At 39.7% G+C, this 21845-nt stretch overlaps 1 protein-coding gene across 4 annotated transcripts in view; it reads right to left on the minus strand.

Annotated features, from left to right (window-relative positions):
* The window catches only part of akap6 (A kinase (PRKA) anchor protein 6), a 240856-nt gene that overhangs the window by 132729 nt on the left and 86282 nt on the right, over window positions 1–21845 (minus strand). For all 4 annotated transcript variants that reach the window (XM_067614337.1, XM_067614338.1, XM_067614339.1 and 1 more), the window contains 3 exons: window positions 21629–21751; window positions 4658–4754; window positions 2124–2326 (listed from right to left, as the gene is read on the minus strand). In XM_067614337.1, coding sequence (XP_067470438.1) covers window positions 2124–2326; window positions 4658–4754; window positions 21629–21751 — 423 coding nt within the window. The remainder of the gene's footprint in view (window positions 1–2123; window positions 2327–4657; window positions 4755–21628; window positions 21752–21845) is intronic.

Below are 21845 nucleotides of genomic sequence, written 5' to 3' on the forward strand. Positions count from 1 at the left end.
AAATAATTCAGCAGATTCACACCTCAGTTTGTTGTTTGGAGGTTTTACGGATCAAAGCTTTAAGTGCAGAGGGAGATTCACACAGATAATGAATGGACTGTTAATGTGCTGCGGCCAAGCAGCTAATGGACACACACACACATAAAAACACAGATACACACAAACACAAAAACACACTTTCACTATGAGACGTGCACACACACACACACACAAACACACACACACACACAGAGGCGGTAGCTGGCTAATGGCTGTCACTGTTGACTGATCACAGTGATCAGGCTGCTGCAGCTCTAATTGCAACTAAACAATCTGAAAACAACCAGTCAGGTCTGCTGGAGGAGGAGGAGGAGGAGAGGAAGAGAGGGGGAGAGGAAGAGGAGAGAAAACAACGAGAGAGAAGAGAGGAGAGAAAGAGGAGGTGGGACGAGCAATAGGAAAGAAAGAATAGGGGAAAAAGAAAACAAACATTTTTTGATGAAATGAGACTGGAAAGTAAAAAACAGACAGGGACGTTTTCTGATGAAAGAGGAACGGATCAAAGACAAGAGAAGTAAAAGAAGGAAGACAGACAGGATAGAGGGGAAGGAAAGAGGCAACAAAGTAAGGATGGATGCACAGAAAGAAGGGATTTACAAGAAACTAAATGAGGATAGCATTAAAATAGGAAGGAGAGAATGAGGGTGTAAATATATGATTAAAGTAAGGACAAAAACAACTAATAATGAAAAACATATGTGAAGAAAGTAAAGGATCTATTGCCTGCTATTGTAAAGTGTCACCAGGACCATTGAGATTAAGTCTGACTCATAGTTTGTATATAAAGATGGACGTAGCGAGGTGTGATGTCACCCGTCACCCGTTGGTTTGCATTGGAGACGATTGAAGCCAAGAGTCGTAGCTTATGGTCGGCGCCATCTTTTCTGTTTGGAGTCAGAACTTTCCAAACAAGGAGTGCGAGGTGTTGCCGTTCACACTCTGGAAACACGCCCCGCTAACTCTGACCCAAGCTAACACTAGCTTACTGGAAACTCCGAGCGCTGCACACTTGGGTTAACGTTAGCTACTTTAGCTAAACTGTGCTAACAGGGCAGGTATCTTTATCAAGTAACATTAAACTTAAGCTGTGTCTCAAATCACATACTTGGTCTGGAAACACGCCCCGCTAACTCAGACCCAAGCTAACACTAGCTTACTGGGAACTCTGAGCGCTGCACACTTCGGTTAATGTTAGCTACTTTAGCTAAACTGTGCTAACAGGGCAGGTATCTTTATCAAGTAACATTAAACTTGAGTTTGAGTTGATTGACAAGTTAAGTCAATCAACGCCCACACCGCAGGCTTTTCTTCTTCACGTTTATTTACTCCTACTTGTAATTATTGTTTGGATCTTAAAAGGTTAGGTTGACATAAATATGTGTCAGTTACATTCTTTAACTGAAAGTCATCTGGTTATGGAGATTACTTTTTCAGTAAAAATATATATATTTAATAATAGAGGAGACATTTGTAATAATCCCACACAGGGGATGAAAAGAAGGAGCATTCAACAAAGAAAAAGTGTAAAAGGAACAAAGTAATAAAGAAAAAAGAGACAAGATGAATGACAAAAGAGAAATGTTTTAAAATCAGTAGTGTTTTTTTTCTTTGAGAAGACAAGCAGAGAGACAAACAAGGCCGGGGATGACTCATGGAAAATTTTAAACACACACACACAGCAACAACAGCAGCGAAGAGATGAGGTGAATGGCAGGACTGTCGCAATGAGAGAGAGAGAGGGAAAGAGAAAGGGAGATTACACCTAATTAACCAAGTCCAGCCAATTAACCAGCAGCCAATGAGAGCTGAGAAACACACCGGGATGTTAATTAGCAGCCAATACATAACAATACAGAGAAATTTACAAAGGACTATGGGTAAGTGTGTGTGATTGATTTGAGTGTGAGCTTGTGTGTGTGAGAGAGAAAGAGAGAGAGAGAGAGAGGGGGATAGCAGGGATCAACCAGAGAGGAAATGGAAGGATAAGAACCAAAGAATAAAAAACAAACAAAAAACAGATGAAAAGAATAACAGAGAGATTCGAAGCTAAACAGAAAATAAAAACCACCACCAGTTTTTTTTACCTTGAGGCCGTCCGCCGGGCACAGAGCCTGCCGATTGGCCGACGGGTCCCCCGAGGCCGTGAAAGGCTCGTGCGATTGGGCGGTGTAGAAGAGGCGGGCCTGGATGCAGTGAAGGGCGCGGAGCATCCAGCCATGTTGGCGCCGAATCTGCCGCTGGAGCTGATCCCATTGGCTGGAAACCATATGGAGGATATCCTTCAGAGCTGGAGGGCGAGAGACCAACGGATAATCAGGAAGAGTAAGAGAGAGGGAGGGAGGGTGGACGGAGAAAGTGAAGAGAGAGAGGAGGACAGAAAGAGGAGATACTGAATGAGACAGAAAAAGGGGAGAAATGATAGAAACTACCTGAGCGTCGGTTTCAGGTGAGCTTTTCTAATCTAAAAAAAATAAAAGTGGTGCAGTGAAGTGGAAAAGTTAGATCTGAAGGTTTATTACACTTCTCTCACACATTTACCTTAAAGGGGACCTCTGATGCTTTTCCTTATTTTCAGTCATATAATGTTACAATGTCAGATGTTCATATCAAATGTGGATAAAATGTCAAATAATGAGGTAAACGTATGTAGAAATAATCCCTGTGAGCAAAAAGCAGCGGCTTCAGACCGCTCTGAACGCTCAGTTTCCAACAGTTTTTTCTATTTTCAGCCCGAGTTGACATCAGATTGTGACGATTTCTTTATATGATCATCTGCTGTCAGTTCACTGCTCCGCTCCGCTAACGTTATGGTGTTTTTCTATTATTTTAGGGGTAGTCACGCTGAGCTATAACTCGAGTCGATCTGGCATGCTGTGAGTGTTTTTCCATTACACAGCAGGGCAAAGTAAAATAAGTAGTTTACCTGTTGGAGGTGTGCTAGTCGTGTGCAGCTCTTCATCAAACATCATCATCACTGTGGCTTTTTCTGCTTATACTATTATTCCTCCCTGCGTTATTTCTAACTGATCTGGTCAACAAACAGCTCAAATATATCTCCAGGTGTTGTTGTGTCTACCGTTTTTTAGCGCCGCTAACAAAGCTCTGCTAATTCAGTGAGAAACACATTTCATTTCAAAAGTCTCCTGTTATTTAGTCGTTTAAAAGCTTTTAATATGAAGCAGTAAAGCAAGGAATGTTGGGTTTACATCAGCGGTAACTTAATACGACTCTGATACGGCTGTGCTTTGGCAAGCCTCTGGAAACCTTGCCAATCAGAACAGAGCTCATCGGGAGGCGGGCCTTAAAGAGACAGGAGCTAAAACTGCCTGTTAGAGACAGAGGCTGAACTGAGGGGCTGCATAAAGGGCCAGTATAAGATAAATAAGGAGTTTTATGAACTGTGAATCATGCAAAGCTACTCTAGTGGAGTCCAAAAATAAAAAACATAGAGCTTTTACCACTGTCAGCTATACAATAACAATTTGGGATTTGGGATATTGGAAGTTTTTCCCCGATTTAAGTTCCCATTTCAAAGTTTTCTTTTAATGTTATCCTCTATAATCCTCAACATAGAAACACAGGTATTTCTATAGTACAGGTTTTTGCATTTGTCATCATCATTTTAATGATTTCAGTTATGTTTCTGAGAAAAACTGTTTTTTTTTCCTGTGACTTCAGTAATGGAGAAGTAAACAAGCAGAAGTTAAATCAGAGTTGTAGCAAATTCAGAACATTTCATTCTTACAATTGAGGGGGACAAACACTGCACTTGGCGTGCTCTGGTAGTCTACTGATTAAGACAAATGCCACATGACTACAATGTCCACAGTTTGAATCCAGAGACTGACCAATCTCTCTCTCTCTCCCTTCATTTCCTGCCCCCCAAAAATATGTATATTAAAAAAAACAAACACTGCACTTGAGAGAAAATTCTGTGATAATAAAACTGCCATACAGAAATTACATAAATAAGTCATTAAATGTGCTTTTTCAGATCTGATTAACTAGAATTTATGTTTGCATGAATATTCGCGAAGGGTATAGAGCTGAGAAGTGTTGTTTTTTTAAAAAAGATCCTCAATTTTCAGGGATGCAAATCCAAGCAGTGGTGATTTCAAAACACTTCATTGTTAAAGTTGTAAACAGAATGATATTTGCTATAAAATTTTAAAAAAAAGACAGAAACATAATTTTGTCAACTTAATAAGCAACAAAAATTCCAAAATCCAAGCAAAGTACCAACATCCAGATGTCTGAAAACAATATCTCTCTCTCTCTTTCATTCCTGTCTCTCTCTTTTCTCTCCCTCACGCTCTCTGGCTGCAAAGATTTGTGAAAATATAAAATTATATTGAATGTTTCTTTCCCTGCCAGCCAGTTTCTGCCCGCTGGCTTTTCTTTCTGCTTTTCTATCACTCTCTCTCCATCTCTTTCTTTGTCTTTATCTTTCTCTCTGTCTCTCTTTCGGGCTACATTCATATGAATTCTCCTCTCTGAAGGTCACTCTGTTAATCCAAATATTAATAATGAATGGAACAGAGTTGGGCCTCGGTTATGGCCACCTGTGTGTGTGTGTGTGTGTGTGTGTGTGTGTGTGTGTGTGTGTGTGTGCATATACCTGATTGGTGGGAGGTGATGACGGTGAGCAGCACTCTGCCTTCCTCCATTATATTCTCCTTCAGAGCACTGTGACCGTCCACGTTTAGCTTGAAACTCTGAAACAGACAGAAAAATATATAAAGATCATCAATACTATTCACTTAAAGTCAAGTTTATTATAATTTCTTAAGTCTTATTTAGTTTACAAGAGTAAAACGAATGGCGGCGTAAAACAGGTGTCACATAAAAACAGACAACATCCATTTATGACACAACAACACAGGATCTGAGAAAGAAAAAACTCTTTAAAACTATTTAAAGCGAATATTTTTTTGATGTTATGCTACATTCCTGATATGACGGTAGGGTTTTCAGATGAAGTTTATCTCGAACAGTTTCACAAAAACCGTGCAAAAATGTTCTGTCATTATTATATTATAAGTTGAAATAGTGACACCTAGTGGCTTTTATGGGTACGCTGCTGTAAATTTCAATAATCTGCAACCACTAACGCCGCCTATCGGCTCCTTTAAATAACACTTTTTAACCAAAAAGTGGAAGCACTTGCACATAGACAGTAGCTTTGTTCATCTTATGCTTTTGGTTTGCTTTTGTGTTTATTCACCATGTATAGTTTAAGTGTTTTGGTCAAGATGGCACATTTGTAAGTGAGATATTTATCTGGCCATGTTTTAAAGATAGATGTAAATGAGGTTATTTTTGGTTGGTCTTATTGTCATTTATGCTTATTTGTGAGCGTTAATAATTAAAGCACAATTAATCCTACACATCTTTTAACTGTATTTTTGTTTCCTTTATAGTTTCACTCTTTTTTTCTTGTCAATAGACCCGTTGGCAACATAACTGTCTCCAGAGTCCTGATGAGGGAAAGGCGTTTGGCTGCCTGTCAACATATACACGCCATGTGTACTGAGGACAAGCCAGTTAATATCTGAGATATGTGAACAATCTGTCTGACTCGCAGTCAGACGATCAGACAGATCTGGAATAAACTCATTTGGAAGAGGAAGCGAAGATGAACAATAAGCATAATAAACATCCATCACAGTTTACAGACAAACTTCCTGTTTAAACTTTGATCTTCTGTATTTACTGTAGTCATGTGCACACAGTTGGGATTATTATAGGGCAACTATTATATTATGTTATTAAATGTCCGAAAATGGTGAAAAATGACCAAGGTGACATCCTCATATGTCTTGTTTTATCTTGACCAACAGTCAACAACCCAAACATATTCAGTTAATTCATTTCAGGTGTGTTCACTTTAAGTTCTGCCTGCAAATAAAGTGTTTCACATTATCCAAATAAACTGCTCGTCTGTCTGCTGGTGTTTCTTGATTGTGTTCCCAGAACTCAGCTCTTACTTTAATATCATATTACTGATAGAAATAAATACGATCCTAGTTGTAATGAAATAATATTACATCATAAGAAGAGATCTGACTCAGGTTGTCTTTTAAAAAAAAAAACAATTCAAAAGGAAAATTCAACTTGATTAGATGTGAAAGTAGTTTTTACTCTCCGCTTAGATCTCTCTGTAGACTGGAGGGGTCGAGTAAAATGAAGAAAGAGAAAATACATAATGGTGGTAATGCAAACAGGAAAGAGGAAAAGAGAAAAAGTAGAAAAAAAATAGATGTATGAATGGATGATAAATAGATGGATGGATGGATGGATGGATGGATGGAGGCACAGAGCCGCCTCGGGCAGTGTTGGAGAACACTCCAGTCAGATCTCTGAACACCATTACAGCCTTTTCTGATCTAATGTGAGTGTGTGTGTGTGTGTGTGTGTGTGTGTGTGTGTGTGTGTGTGTGTAAGCCTCAAGGTGCTCAAGCCTCAAGTCTTAACCACTTCTGACATCCTGCTGTGCTGCAATGGGAATTGCTTCACACACATATTCACACATACACACCCCCCGAAGCTGTCAAGACTACGCTGTGTGTGTGTGTGTGTGTGTGAGTGTCAGTGATGCTCATTTATTCATACTCACTTACACGTAGCAACAATTGTGCACATGTGGTGTTAAGCAACATAACATTAACCGAAAATACATGTAACTAACATCAACTTGAAGGAGATCAGGAAGAAAAAAACATGAGCGCTATTACGTCGAAGTCTTGAGAGACAAAAGGAAAAGTGAGGAAGGTCTTTTCATGTTATGTTTCTACCTAAACTAAACTCCCATAAACAAACATCATGGTGATTTTTTTAACTGACAAAAGAAGATATTACAAAATAGAGAGTATATGATTAAAAAAAAGAATGGATAAATAAATAAATCTGTATATTTCAGAGACTACTTTTATTTTCTAAGTTTTTAAAAAAAAATAAAAGCATCCAGCAGTCAGAGTACAGCCCTGGTTCAACTCTGAGACAGTCCTCCGTCTGCGGTGAGGGATAAACATCAGTCAACACATGACAAGGTCAGACCTCCACACCACCAATATTTATGGAGCAAGTTACACACAGTGGAGACGGATAGGACAAAGTGTTTTCACCCCTCAAACACACACACACACACACACACACACACATACACACACACACACACACACACACACACACACACACACACACACACACACACACAGACAGAGGTTCGTGTTTCCATCACATCAGAGGACATTACATCGACTTACATTCATTTCCTGGAGACTTATCCTAACATGAACCATAACCACTACTTGCCTAACCCTACCCTAACCTTAACATAACCCTAAACTAACATTAACTTTCACCATAAAATTAATGATTTACATTAAGGGGACTTGCTACTTGTCCCCATGAGGGAGGCGAGTCCCCGCAACGTAAGGAATACCTGGCACACACACACACACACACACACACATACACACATATATACCTACTGAGGGTCTGCAGCCGGAGGGAAAAAACTGGAATAATTTTGTGACAAAAATTTGATCTACTGTCTTTCATTATCAGTTAATCTATCATGTGTCATGTATCATATGTTTTTTTTTCTTTCATCAATTATTTGATTCATGTTCAAAATGTAAAAAACAGTAAAAACAGCCCATCGCAATGTCTCCATGGTCCACTGTGATGTCTTCAAATGTCTCGTTTTATCCGACCAACAGTTCAAAACCTAACTATATTCAATTTAATTAAAGAAAAATGAAAAAAAAAGTAGTAAATCTTCACATTTAATCAGTTGGAAAAATTAGTAATTAGTATTAATTTTCTGTCAATCCAATAGTCAAATAACAGACTACGTGTTTCAGCATTACACAGTATGATTAATTGTACAGAGCTCTACTGACACGGGAGGACTCTCTTAGGATGGTGACTTTAATAAAATGATCAAGTGATTCCTCAACAGCTTTACTAATTGATCTGGGAATCTTCAAAATCCACACGTCAAATGTACATTTTTTTAAATATCCGGATGTACGTGTTGGTGGGTCATGTGAGTTACAGCTGAGTTAAGAACGTATATACAGTAGAAGTGGTCAGAAAGTGTTTTACGAATGCGACAGTCTGTTGTATCACTAAGACGGTTTTAAAGCCACTGATATAGATGCTTTTTACCAACACGTACACGTAAAAAGTGTGATCCCAGCGCCACCACAGCCTTAATTTCTGAGCAACTTATCCAAAAGCAAGTATATCAGTGGCTTAAAATGATCAATACAACCTTTGTCCAAACACTGCAGGTGTTTCATGCCAAAAGTTTCTTGTTGGTACAATGTGAAGGTGAAAATGAAACTTTAACATCAAAACATTTTTTTTTAAAAGTGACATCAAGAGTGTGCGATTGCTGTCTTTTGCATTTTGCAAATATTTAACTCGGCTGCAAAAAATGTGATTACCTGAACATTTCTAAAGTAACCAAACGTGTCCTGACAGCAATTAAAGCCACTATGATTAAATTTTAAAATGTTTGACTTTGGTGCCCCTAGTGGTAGTTTCAGAAAAGACGCTGTGGCTTTAAGTATCTCTTTATCCATATTGTGTATTAATGAGATGATATTATCATTATCAACAATATTTATCAAGTTTGATTCTAATTAGATCCACCTTTTGTTTTCTCCTATTGAATTTATAAAAGCCCTGTACCAATACTGTGGCCAAAATTCCTTGATGTGATGCTTTCAGTGAAGCACAGCTGCGGCCAGTCTGGGTGAAATTAAAGTCAGCTATAAAGTCAACTGTAAGAATCTGAAAAAATCCTGCCATGCTGCATCAATATGTGTTGGTTTTTTAAGGATGACAAAACGTAGCAAAGCTCGGTGCCTGCAGCAGATTAAACAGCACCATAAGAGAGGACACAACAAAGTCAGCCTTTAATGGTAGGTGCCAATGGTTTAAAGCTGTTTCTTTATGTGACAATGACATAAGATGGTTTTTTTGTTGGGCTTTTAATGAGAAGATCAGAAAATACTTTTGGTTTAACAAAGTATATAGTTTGTTAAATTATATGAACAGTTTTACAAAGAGAAAGAAATTAAAAAAAAGTTGCTTATATTGAGCTCAGCAGGGAATTTACCCCTCGACCCTGGCAGCGTCAGTGCCTTGCTCTACCCGCTGAGCTACACTGGTCTAGTTCTTCCTCTTAAATACAAACCTCACATCTTCCAACAGTCAGCTATAAAGGATGCGAGCAGATAGTGGTGACACTGTCCCTTACATATTCCATTTCACAGATAAAGACTAAAATATCACTTTGAAAAACCAAACCATCGGGCTATATCTCCTCACAACGCACCCAAAACACATTCATATATCAATATTATCCAAATAAAACATGACTGTCTGCATTCTGCAATCATTACCGCCCCTGCAAACGTCGTAAATTACTCCAAATCTCACGGCTGATTGAGTAATTTTACAGACTCGGCGGCCACTCTGCCCCACATAATTTCCAGATAAGCTGGTGAAATACCTCACAGCTAATAAACATAAAGTACATCTATCAGTGCTACAGAAAACACAGTGTGACTGTCTGCGTATCTGGGATAGGGCCGGCTGTAAGGAATGAATTAGGTTGTGCAGATTAACCAGGCTATCGGAGAGCGATCGTATTTCAGTGCCTTATTCCACAAGCGATTCAGCTCCATTTCCTGCGTTTAATATATGGAGAGCATAGAATCGATAAGAGTAGAACAGCCAGCCATCAATCACACGATGATAAGGCATGCAGAGCAGCTCTGCTTTTATGCACGTCAGACAGCGGGCGGTAATAAGAGGCTGTGTGTATGTATTTATGTGTGTGTGTGAGAGAGAGAGAGAGAGAGAGGGAAAGAGGGAGAATGAGAGGAAAAAACAGAGAAGAAAGCAGAGACAGTCAGTGTGTGTGTGACAGAGAGAAAAGACAGAAAGCAGCCAGGAGAAAGACAGTGTGTGTGTTCACCTGCTTGTACTGGTGAACAGAGAAAAAAAACTACAGAGGGTTGTGATTACAAAAACGCCTAGAAGAGAGTTTCAATTTTTTCCAGTAAAAGACCCATTAGCTGTGACAAATTTCATGGGCAGCATCCCTCAAAGAGTTGCTTCCTATGAAAGTGTTTGTGAAAAGACTAAAGACTGAAGCTGCTTCTCCTCACAAAAATGAGACAGATTAACCTTAAAGAGACCTGAGGTGCAATCTGGTGGTTGTCATCAACTCATAAATGTCAAAAAATCACAGGAGGAAGTTGCCCTGAAACATCTGGCAAAGCATATATTCATGTGATAAACTAGAAGGAGGTAGTTTATGTGTTTCCCTTCAACAAAACTAGCAGTGAACCAGATTAATAGTAAGTATAGTGACCACATGTTAACAGCACATCTATGTTTGGCTTTTTGTTAGTCTAGTGCGTGTGATGTGACTCATGATCACCCGACAAGTCCTTCAAATTAAAGACAAAATACTTCTGGTTATCATTTGTCAGTTCCTGCCAACAAATATCCGTTACATAATTTGGTTATGCAAAAAAACAACTTGGTTAAGACTGAGGAAAAATTATGGTTTGGGTTAAAATAACTTAATTAAGGCTACTGAACCTTTTGTCAACATGGTTCAAATAATTGCGGTCATGGTTAAAAGAAACCAAAGTTTCTCCTTACATGGACTCTCTGCGGCTCTTTAATAACATGACATTACTTCCAGTGTTGCCCCTGACGGAGAAGAAGTCATAATTCCTGCGGCTGCTGGAGGTTTTTGTCAGTTGTAAAGTAAACACGGGTCATTTTCAGGCTTTCGCTGAAACGACTGATGCTGTCTCACACCTAGTGATTACAGTGTGTTCAGGTGATATTTGCCAACATTATTGGTTGAGAAATACTTCACAAGACTCAAAGCTCTGAGGAGGCAGAGGCACAGCTATGAGTATGCACCAACAGTAATGAAGTTTTTAAGGCAAAGCAGCATCAGACTGGCAGAGGAGTATTTACTGCAGTGACCAGAGCTGCAACGATCAGTCCATTAATCAATCAGTCTATCGAAAGTAAATTAATCTGCAACTATTTTGGTAATCAAATAATCATTTGTTCAAGCAAAAACAGCAAACATTTAATAGTAAGAATTCACTGCTTTCTAGGGGTCTTACTTTATTGTGAATTCAATATTTTTTTACTGTTTTCTGATGTTTTATAGGCTAAAAAATAAATGAATTAATCTGGAAAATAATCTGCTGATTAGTCAATAATGGAGATAATCATTAGTTGCAGCGCTAGTAGCCACATGCTAGCTTTTGTTGACAGAACCACTATGCTACAAACACTGTAATTAAGCAATTAACTTCCTGGCAAATACAATACCGATTTCAGAAATTTTGTAACATTATAGCATCTCTTAAGAATTCATCACAGTCACGTCTCCCAACCCCAAATTAAACAAGTATCTGGTCATATTTCTGATAGATGCTTGAAACTTTTAATCACTATTTGCTCTCCTCTGGTCTTTTATTTAATAAAATGTCTGCATATTTAACTGAACCCGACACCTCAGCTTCTTCCGACTGCACATTTTCTTTTAGTTTGGTAATCTTGACCTTTATCTTCTTCATCTAAGTGCCTCCTTAATCTGTCACATATTTTTAACCAAACCTCTTTAACAGGCATGATTCCAGCTTTGCGGAAAAGTGCCTTAATAGTACCCTTACACAAAAGTGGTGATGTCTCCGATCTCAACAATTACCGTCATATATCTAAACTTCCCTTCTTAGCAAAAATCTTAAAATCATTAGTCAATTTACAGCTACGCGCCTTTATTGATTGCCTGGTCACAGCACAATAACAGCTGCAGTTAAATGAAATCACGCTTAATTGGTTCCACTCTTACCTTACAGAGAGAACTCAGACTGTTGTTGCTGATAGTTCTCAGTCAAGCCTTCTTACCATCAGAAATGGGGTGCCACAGGGGTCTATCCTTGGTCCGTTGTTGTTTACATTATACATAAATAACATGATTCTTCCTACTCAATACTTCAATGTCCATTTTTTTGCAGATGATGCAATTTTATATGTCCCAGGACTGACTCGTCTTCAGTCTGCCTTTGATGCTTTCTAATTATCACTCCTTAATCAAACAGACTAGTTTTAAATGCAGAAGAGTAGATGGTGTTCTCCACCTCCACCAGTGACTCCAACTATCCTGCCATTAATATTTTAAATGGCATGCATGCTTGTCAGCAGAGAATCATTCAAGATTCATATTCAACAACTAACCCAAAAATTAATAATGAAAATAAGCTTCTTGTATTCCCCTTGGAGATTTTAAAGCTTTATTATCTGATGTTTTTTTATGGTTCTTGAAACTGTTTTTATTAATTCCTTGTTTATTGTGTAGTTGTGTTGTTTCTGTCTGCTGATTGTGTTTGTGTCTTATGAATGTTTCTTGTTCTGTCTGAAAAGAGATCTTAATCTCAATGAGGCTGCCTGATTAAGTAAAGATTAAACACATAAAAAATTAGACATTAAAATCCTTTATCGGCCGGGTTCTAAAAAATATTTTAAAAGCAACCTCCAGGGGCTCATTTTAAAAACATCAAAATACTTGTTACTTTTAGAAAATACCCACTCATGAGACAAAAACACTGTAATCATAACACACACTTGAAGGACTTTAAATTTTTCAAACTGTTTTTTTCATATATAAAAGTGTATTTTGCCAGTTAAGGAAGCCGATGAGAGAGTCTAATCTACATAACTACATCACTGGTGTCCTTGCTTCAGTCCTGCTTTAAAAGTCAAACTGTTAAATAGTGAAGGTAGCAGGTGGATTTTAGGATTTCTCAGCTGCTGTGGCTGGTGGCCTAAAAGGTTATAACTCCCTGCTCTGATTAACATAGCTGCACAGTGGGCTGAAGAGACGAGGTGCTTCAAAGCCTGGGTGATCAGATTACCTGTTAGCATTAGCATATTAGCCCGGAGCACGGGGTAGGATGGCCTCAGAAGCCTACCTGATATCATTTAGCTTTTAGCATTAGCATATTAGCGAGGCGCTAAGAGGTGGGTGTGCAGCGCTGATACTCAGATGACATTGAGGTTTGACATTGAGATCCGTGCGCTGAGGCTGCACTGATCAGAGGCGTACACACACACACACACACACACACACACACACACACACACACACACACATAAACACAGCAGACAGGCTCGGGTTGATGAGACATGATCTGATCAAAGAGTCTTTGTAATAATGATGATCAAATTGTCTCCATTCAGACAGAGCCTGAGAGAAACTATAGCGGTACGGCTGTATTCCCTGGGGTTTATGTGTGTGTGTGTGTGTATATGTATGTGTGTGTGTGTGTGTGTGTGTGTGTGTGTTTCTTTACCCAACCCTCCTCTCTCTGTTGCTTTCTCTCCCTTCTCTCTTTTTTCCCTGCACACAGCTTTTATATTAAGTAATAAAGCACAAAGTAATTCTCTCTCTCTCTCCCTCCTTTCCCCCTCTTTCCTTTCCTCTTCTCCTCCCTTCTTGTGTTTCCTGTCTCTCTCTCTCTCTCTCTCTCACCCAGCTTCCCTCTCTTCCTGTCCTCCCTCAACTGACTTCATCTCTCATTTCCTCTCCCTCCCTCTCATCACCCTTTATCCCTTTCTCTTCTGTCCCGTCCTCATTCACATCACTCCTCCCCTCGGACTTTGTCTCTCTCCTCACCCCTTGAATCTCCTCCAACTCTCTTCCCTTTTTCTCCTCCTTATTCCTTCCATCTCTATCTTCATGTTTCTATTTCACCTCCTCCTTTTTTTCCTCTCTGCCAACATCTTGGTTCGCCTCATCTCTGTTCTCACTTTCTTCTTCTTCCCTCATCTCTCTTTCATGCTTCTTCCTCCTTTTCATCATTTCCATCATCTTTCTTCTCTTTCTCTCCCCCCATACCCTCTTTCTCTTTCTCTTCCTTTCTTCCTCTGCATCTTCATCTCACTCTACATCCACAATAAGCCGGCTAAATTTGAAGTTGATCTTTTTCTCTCCGTTTTGGCTTTGCATCCACACAAACACGGCTCAGCGATAACACATCGCAAACCGGATGAATCTGAAAACAAGTGCGAACAAGGAAAAAAAATGTTGATTTTGGAAAAAACATAGCATAAGCCTGGTCGGGGATTGTGTAGCAGTAAAGTTAAGAAAACAACTCTGTGATCGCTCATTTTAAATTCCAATACAGAACAGCTAATGTTTGTTGTCATTAAACTGAATATTTGTAAATTGCAAATAAAAACAAACTATATTATGATTTTGGCTGTATATACACATATATACATATATAGATCAGAGGTTGAGACTGCTGATTAGATCTCAGCTGTGACGGACAGTTTTGTCCAGATAAACAGGATGAAGAGGAAGATATTTAGTCTTCCTGTCGGTCACATATTTGTATTGATGGAGATGTTTATGAAACCTGAAACGCTGGTGTGAATTGCACACGTATAATCTGCATTTTCAGATTCACCAGGTGCTTTCAGACAGCGAGCGGTTGTTGCTGCCGCCTCCGTTGTTTTCAGTGTAAACACAACAGCAGCCGCGCCGCTCTCATGACAACCGACAACCCTGTTTCCTTTACATTCATACAAAATTACGTTCATATACAATTAAACTGTTATGTTGCACTGACAAATGTAATCGCTGCCTGGATTATGTTACAGGTAAAGTTTTTTTGAAATGAATGAAGCTACATTCACTCTGAAGTCAGAAGACGTTTCGGCACTTTGGTTCAGGTTAGTGAAACATTAAATGTCTTATATGTTAATTAACACGTTGTGCTTCAAGTCACTGCTGACTTTTTGCTGTATGAAACCAAGACTATGATCTTTCTCTAAGCTTAACTAAGTGCTGCCAGAGTCTAAACACAGAAAAAAAGCACAAGGTCTGTTGTCTCTGAACATTTCACTCCTCACACGTTGAGTATCAACATGTTTACAACTTGCCAAATATGTTAATTAACGACTTTTTCTCATTATGCTGAAAGAAAACATCATTACGCTTCCTTGCAAAATGTTTTTGCTGTTGCAGTTTAGTCGTATATGAATGTCGTTTCTAGGAGACAGGGTTGCTCGTTGGAGTTCATGACGGTTCAACTTTTTCCAACTTGCCGCCACGACTTGCCGCCCGTCACCATGGCAACCACCAGCAGAGAATAGGCAGATCAAGAAGAAACTGTATTTGAGCGACATGAGCTTTAAAAGTTGAAACAATAAACAACATATATGATACTAGTTAGCGTCCTCTATTGTAAGTCACAACACGCTCTACTGTATGTAGCGGCGTGATGAGATTGTACTGGCGGACGGCAGCAGACTGTGGTTTAGCCTACGGGCTGGTAGGATGGGAGGTAGCCATCGATTCAAAACACAGAACGTCGATGTTGCCATGCGGAGGCGTCGACGGCAACCGCTCGCTATCTGAAAGCACCATAAATGTGTGTTCAGACGGTCGAATTGAAAATATGTCAACAAGCAAAAAAATTAGTTTTATGAATCTGCTTCATAGACGTACAGAGACAGGAGCAAAAAAAGGAAAGAGAGTCTGGTGGGAAATAAGAGAAACAAGTAGAGTTTGACAGTCAGCATGTCTGTCGCTAGCTATCTTACAGCTAACAGCCGTACAGTCAGTACATCGACTGTTTGGGGCGAATAAACACAAACAGTCCAGCAGTAAAAAAAAAAAAAAACTCCTGCAAAGGAGAAAATTTACTTCACTTTCTGTCTGAAGACACCTTTAGACCTCTCTGCCTGCCTCTCACACCTCTTTATCTCTGCTCCCCTCTCTCTCTCTCTCTCTCTCTCTCCTCCTCATGTTGCCACCAGTAGTGTGTTGCTGCTGGTAATGGGATTCAAAGGCCTGGATCGCTCATCAGACCCAATCAATAGGCCTTTCATTGGCCGCCATCTCTCAGCGCGTTACAAAGAGCAGCCTGTGTGTGTGTGTGTGTGTGTGTATGAGTGTGTGTGTGTGTGTGTATGAGTGTGTGTGTGTGTGTGTTAGCGTCCTCTCGCCTCACTGATCTCCCCGGGGTTCCGGAAAGACCTGTGCTTATTCGCTCCACGCGCTCTAAAACACACATATATATATACACGCACACATAAACACACATAAACACACACACACACACACACACACACACACATGCACGCACGCCAGCTGGACCAAATATTCAATTGGGAGAGCAGCTCCACTCTCCACCCACTGCTGCCCCGGAGCTGCGTGTGTGTGTTTGTGTGTCAGAGAAAGCAATATACAGAAAGAGAGTAAGAAAGTGTGTGTGTGACAGAGAGAAATAGAAAAACAAAGAGAGAGACACAAAAGGAAAAGAGAAGAAAAAGAGATGAGAGAAAGACTGAAACAACCTTCAACTATTTAGCATAACTAAAGGCTGATTAATGGATAATGATTCTATGTTTTCTTATTACCGATGAACTCATCCACTAACAAGTAAAGGCTGATATATCTTATTCCTCCACTGTTGTCCAAAAACTATTAAAAACACATCAATGAGCCATGAACACACACACACACACACACACACACACACACACACACACACACATACCGCCCTGCTGCCATAAATACTCACTAAAGCACCAAATCTGGATTCATCCGACTCAACAAATGCAATGAAACTTGCTGTTTTTAAAGTCTTCAGTAGGAACCGATGTGTTTGAGGCAGAGAGCCACAGACAGAGAAGGGAAGTCAGATTCCTCGTCTCCACCTGGTACAAACATGCGATCTCTTATCTGGATAATGACATCTGAATCCGGAATCCGTATAAAACGCTCTCGCTATCTTGATTCCACCCACACTCTGATATCAATATGTGAATTAAGTGAGCAGACTTGTCAACAAACGAGCGTCTAAGGTCGAGGGAATGCGATGTGAGATACTGAGGTGCTGCTACAACATGCGAACGAGGGTCTTATGACAGAAGCAACTGTTTCCTGTATCCGGTATTTACACTGTAAAACGTTGATTAGAGACAGTGGAGAAGCATGTTAGCTTGGCTACTCCTCCTTTTCTTTTCTTTGCAGAGGAAGGGTTTGTCTGTAGCTTTTTGATGCGTAGCTTAAAGGAGACATATCATGCACATTTACAGCTCTATATTTATTTTCTGGGGCTCTACTGGAATATCTTTGCATGATTTCCAGTTAAAAACTCCTTATTTATCTTCTACTGGTCCTTTATGGAGCTCCTCAGTTCAGCCTCTGTCTCAAACAGGCTGTTTTAGCTCCTGTCTCTTTAAGGCCTCCCACTCAGTTCTGATTCACTTCTTTTTCCTGTTATTTACTTGAAATATGAGAGGGGACAACACATTGAAAACTTTAGCAACAACCTTAGCATCAAATGCTACAGAACAGACAGCTGTTTACGGACATGTGCAACAAGCCGTCAGCTCGTCTGGAAGGTCGAAGTCCTGACTTTTGACTCGCAGGAAGCATTTTTACATACGTTCAACTCAAGTTTTAGAACTTTAACCATGTTTAGCATAGATATGCAACATCACAACAGTATATAAATAAGATAAAATCACAAAAAAGCATAATATATATATACCCCCCTTTAAGATGCACAAAGAGACGGAGTTAGTTGACCTTTCAGCTCAGCAGATATTTTTCCTGATACTGTGATCAAACTTTCACCTGACTGAGATCTGATCACAGTGTGAGTCAGACCACATCCAGATCTGCTCCGACTGATCTGATCTGTGTTCATTTACACCTGATTCAACATGTGTGTCTTTCTATATACAGACAAGATATCCAGATACAGATTGCATGTTAATACCAGGCAGAAAGGACTGAGAGACAGACTGGCAGATGTTTTATAATATAGAATAATACCAACCTTATTTATCATGTAATATGTGTATGGATATGTTAAGGCTACTAAAGCTTTGGTTAAGGTTAGAGAAAGATTGTGGTCATGGTCAAATGTTGAAATTTAAGAGTGTCACACTCCCTGGATTGAATGAAATCCAGTCAGCATTTCAATTTCTTCCAAAACAGGTTCACCAAAGCAAATTAATAGGATATAAACATTTTTTTTTCTGTTTGCAAAGAGGAAAACACAAACAAATAAAAACACACACAAACACAGGAGAAAAGAGAAAAACAGAGATAGATATAGAGACAGACAAAGAGCGAGAGAACCTGCAATAATCAACAAAACACATAATTATACACGCAAACACACACTAATAACTACAAAGTGCAAGTGTGACTATCGACACAGACACACACACACACACACACACACACAGTTAGAGTCAGTTAGCTAACACGCTATCAACAGTGTAGCAGTTCAAAGTCCTATTAGCGATGCTTTTTCATCCTCTTTTTGCTTTATTTAACGAGACGCGCCAATTAAGAGCCGGGGATTCTAATTGAAGCTAACCGCCGCTAACGTTAGCGCTGCTGGCACCCACAACAAAGTCGACACGTGTAAACAAACCAACAAACAAACACACAGCAAAAATAAATATCTAGATAAGACAACTCGTGTGTGTGTGTGTGTGTGTGTGTGTGTGTGTGTGTGTGTGTGTGTGTGTGTGTGTGTGTGGGGATACGTGCGCATGATGCTGTTCTGCAGGGACGGATATTGAGATGCTGATTTGGAAATCTGTCTAGGAACATGCAAATGTATGCAAATAACACCTCTGTGTGTGTGTGTGTGTGTGTGTGTGTGTGTGTGTGTGTGTGGCTAAAACACATGCCTATTATTGTGCATGCACGTGTGTGTGTGTTTGTTCGCTTACATGCAAATACAATCTGTTTGTTTGTGTGTGTGTGCGTGCGTGTGTGCATATTTTTACATTGATATGCAACGTGTGTGTGTGTGTGTGTTCATGTCTCGTTTCCTTGTACTCTTGAACGCATCTGCGATGAGTGCTGCTGTGTGTGTGTGTGTGTGTGTGTGTGTGTGTTTGTGAAGCCCATATGTTTGCCATAAAGAGTGTGAGTAATTGTCAAAATGCTTCTCATCTGTGTGTGTGTGTGTGTGTGTGTGTGTGTGTGTGTGTGTGTGTGTCTGTATACAGTACAATGATGCAGCACTCACTGATCTATAGGCGCTTGGTTGTTTTAGAACATGTGTGTGTAAATTAGAGGAAGAGACGGAGAGATATTTGATTGTTTTTTGTACAAAAGAAGAAGAAGAGGGAAAAAAAAACAGGAAATAGAAGGAGAGCGAGAAAAGATCAGACGGTGAGAAAAACATGCAGATGAAAACAAACTGGAACAAAAAGAGAGAAAAGAGGATAAAAGCAGATTGTTATCCTGCTCTAACATGATCCCTCTGTGTTCACACGACCTTTTTTAACTCTGACGTCTGACTTACAAGTAAGATTTGAATGTTATTCTACAGTTAAACATCGTGTCTGTTAATGAGCTGAACTGACAGGTCAGTAGTTTCAGAAGAATCCTGTATTTATTAACAATTTCCATTTTCAAAAAAACACCAAATTTTATACTTTATAGTTGCAGATTTTATATGATATTTACAGTCATTTTATAGTTTTATTACATACTAATTTGCACCAGTCTGACATACATACAAGAAAGGAAATTATGTATTTCAAATAGAAAGAGACTCCTCACCATGTAACACTACTACTGAGCATTAAAGTTTATCTTTTGCAAGTTAGCATACAATAACAGCAAGTAAGAAACTTTTATTTTCAAATTTCTCCAATTATGTTTTGTTTCCTGAGACATCTCTGGAGCTGTTGCATGACATGTATCCCTTATTTCTTCCCATGAAGAGATCCTTCATTCTCTTATTTGTTGCATTATTTCTATTTTTTTTTTGTCTTGCGTACTTGCTACTGAAAACCAGATTTAAATCAAAGTCAAAGAGTCAAAAGCATCACCCTAAAATAATCAAGTGATACTGGTATTCTTAGGATATGATTCATTTGTATTTGTATGAAATGTTGACATATTTAGCGGCATGTTAGCTACTTGCTACAACAGAACAAAAACCCTTTGGTTATAACCAACAGCGAAGCTCTTTAAGTTACATCCAGGTAACTATTATTTCTCAATAAAACACTTTATAAACTCAGTTTAGAGATGAAGTTGATCTTGTTCTGCTACTTAAAGACTCTCTGTGGTCAAATCTCCACGTGTGTCCTCCGAGGCTCAGGGCTGTCTCGCTGTACTATCAGAAAGTGCTTCAGGACTAACTCCTGGACTTTTGAAAACCCTTTGTGCACACCAGTCCACAATCCTGCAGACTTTGCTGCAGGGAATTACCCACAATTCATAGTTAAATTAAGGTGGGGATAATAAGGTAAAGCCTGGAAGCGTCTGAGAAGGAAAACAACACAGATGGAGCTGCAGTTACAGCCTCTTACTGGCAGGAACTGTTGCTTAGGACCAAACTGACATTCAGTAATTACATCTCATGATCCATTATTTTTACAGTTGGGGGTCAACGTGCTTACTGTCTTACTGGGATAAATGGAGGGTTGATTTCAGTGTGGTGTTTGTGATCAGCTGACAGACGCTCTGGACGTCTTCTTCACGTGTTATGTGTCCATACTGGTATGTTAACATGAACCCCAGCTACGCCTACATTCAGCAGTCACATGACGCTGGTTTAGTTCAGAGTCGGAGGGTGTGTGAACCGTGCAGCCGAGCTCTGTGTGCAGTCAGCGCGGCTACGCTAACGCTAGCTGTTGGACGGTCAGTAAATCCTTCCATCCCCGTCACTGGCCTCCATCTCTTACATAGAAAGCACATCTTTTAACAGCCAGTATGATTATCTCTCACTGCTCATATGGACACCTGACTGATGTTTTAAGACACACTGGAAAAACTGTGAACTCGTCCTTTAAAGGCAACAGAACTGACAGCTGAGTAACGAAAGTAAAGTAATGTAACATTTCAGTAGTAATGTGTAATCGATTACAATTTTCAAGTAACTTGCCCAACACTGAGAATGACGTCATAGTTTGGATATTTAGAGGTTCAGATTTGTGTGAATATAAGTGAAATCACTGTTGTGTTTCCTGCGCTGGCGTCTTGTTCAGTTCAGTTGTCGGTCGAGCAGCAGTCGTGTTGCTTTTAGCAGATGATCTGCAGAACTTAGGCTTCAATAATCACAGTTATTGAAGAGCAATTGTTGTTTTAAATGGAGCAGCAGCGGTAGAAGCAGCACTTTAAATGATTCAGTTAACACAGGTGAGCGTGTGTGTGTGTGTGTGTGTGTGTGTGTGTGTGTGTGTGTGTGTGGGGCACGTGGGCACATTCATATGCATGTATGCAAATAAGTGTTCATACAACCGTGTGTGTGTGTAACATGCATATAGATATGTATGTGTGCATAGCGCTCATGTACATTTATATTTAAAAGTATTTGACAGTGTGAGTTTGTTTATGTGCTGTTTTTTTTAGACCTTGAGAACATTTTGTCCACTTCTTTAAAGGGCTGTTTAACTATTAAGTATCGCTTTTATGGTTCAAGTTGGATACAAATATAAAAAAGGACAAAAAGTGTGTGTGTGTGTGTGCTCTCACCAGGTGTGTGTCCAGGTATACCCTCAGGCTGTCCAGCTCCTGTCTGGGCTGCGTCCAGTTCTCCGTGCTGTCCAGCGCCTCCTGCAGCCACAAGATGAACCCGTCCAACTGCTGCACGAAACACTGGGGGGGGGGGGGGGGGGGGGGGACGAGAGAGAGTCAGATGATTTAAATAATAACATGAATAAACACTGCTGTCCAGAGCCATGGAGTCACA

This window comes from Thunnus thynnus, chromosome 16 (genome assembly GCF_963924715.1).
Source record: "Thunnus thynnus chromosome 16, fThuThy2.1, whole genome shotgun sequence".
In the NCBI taxonomy this organism is placed as follows: Eukaryota; Metazoa; Chordata; class Actinopteri; order Scombriformes; family Scombridae; genus Thunnus; species Thunnus thynnus.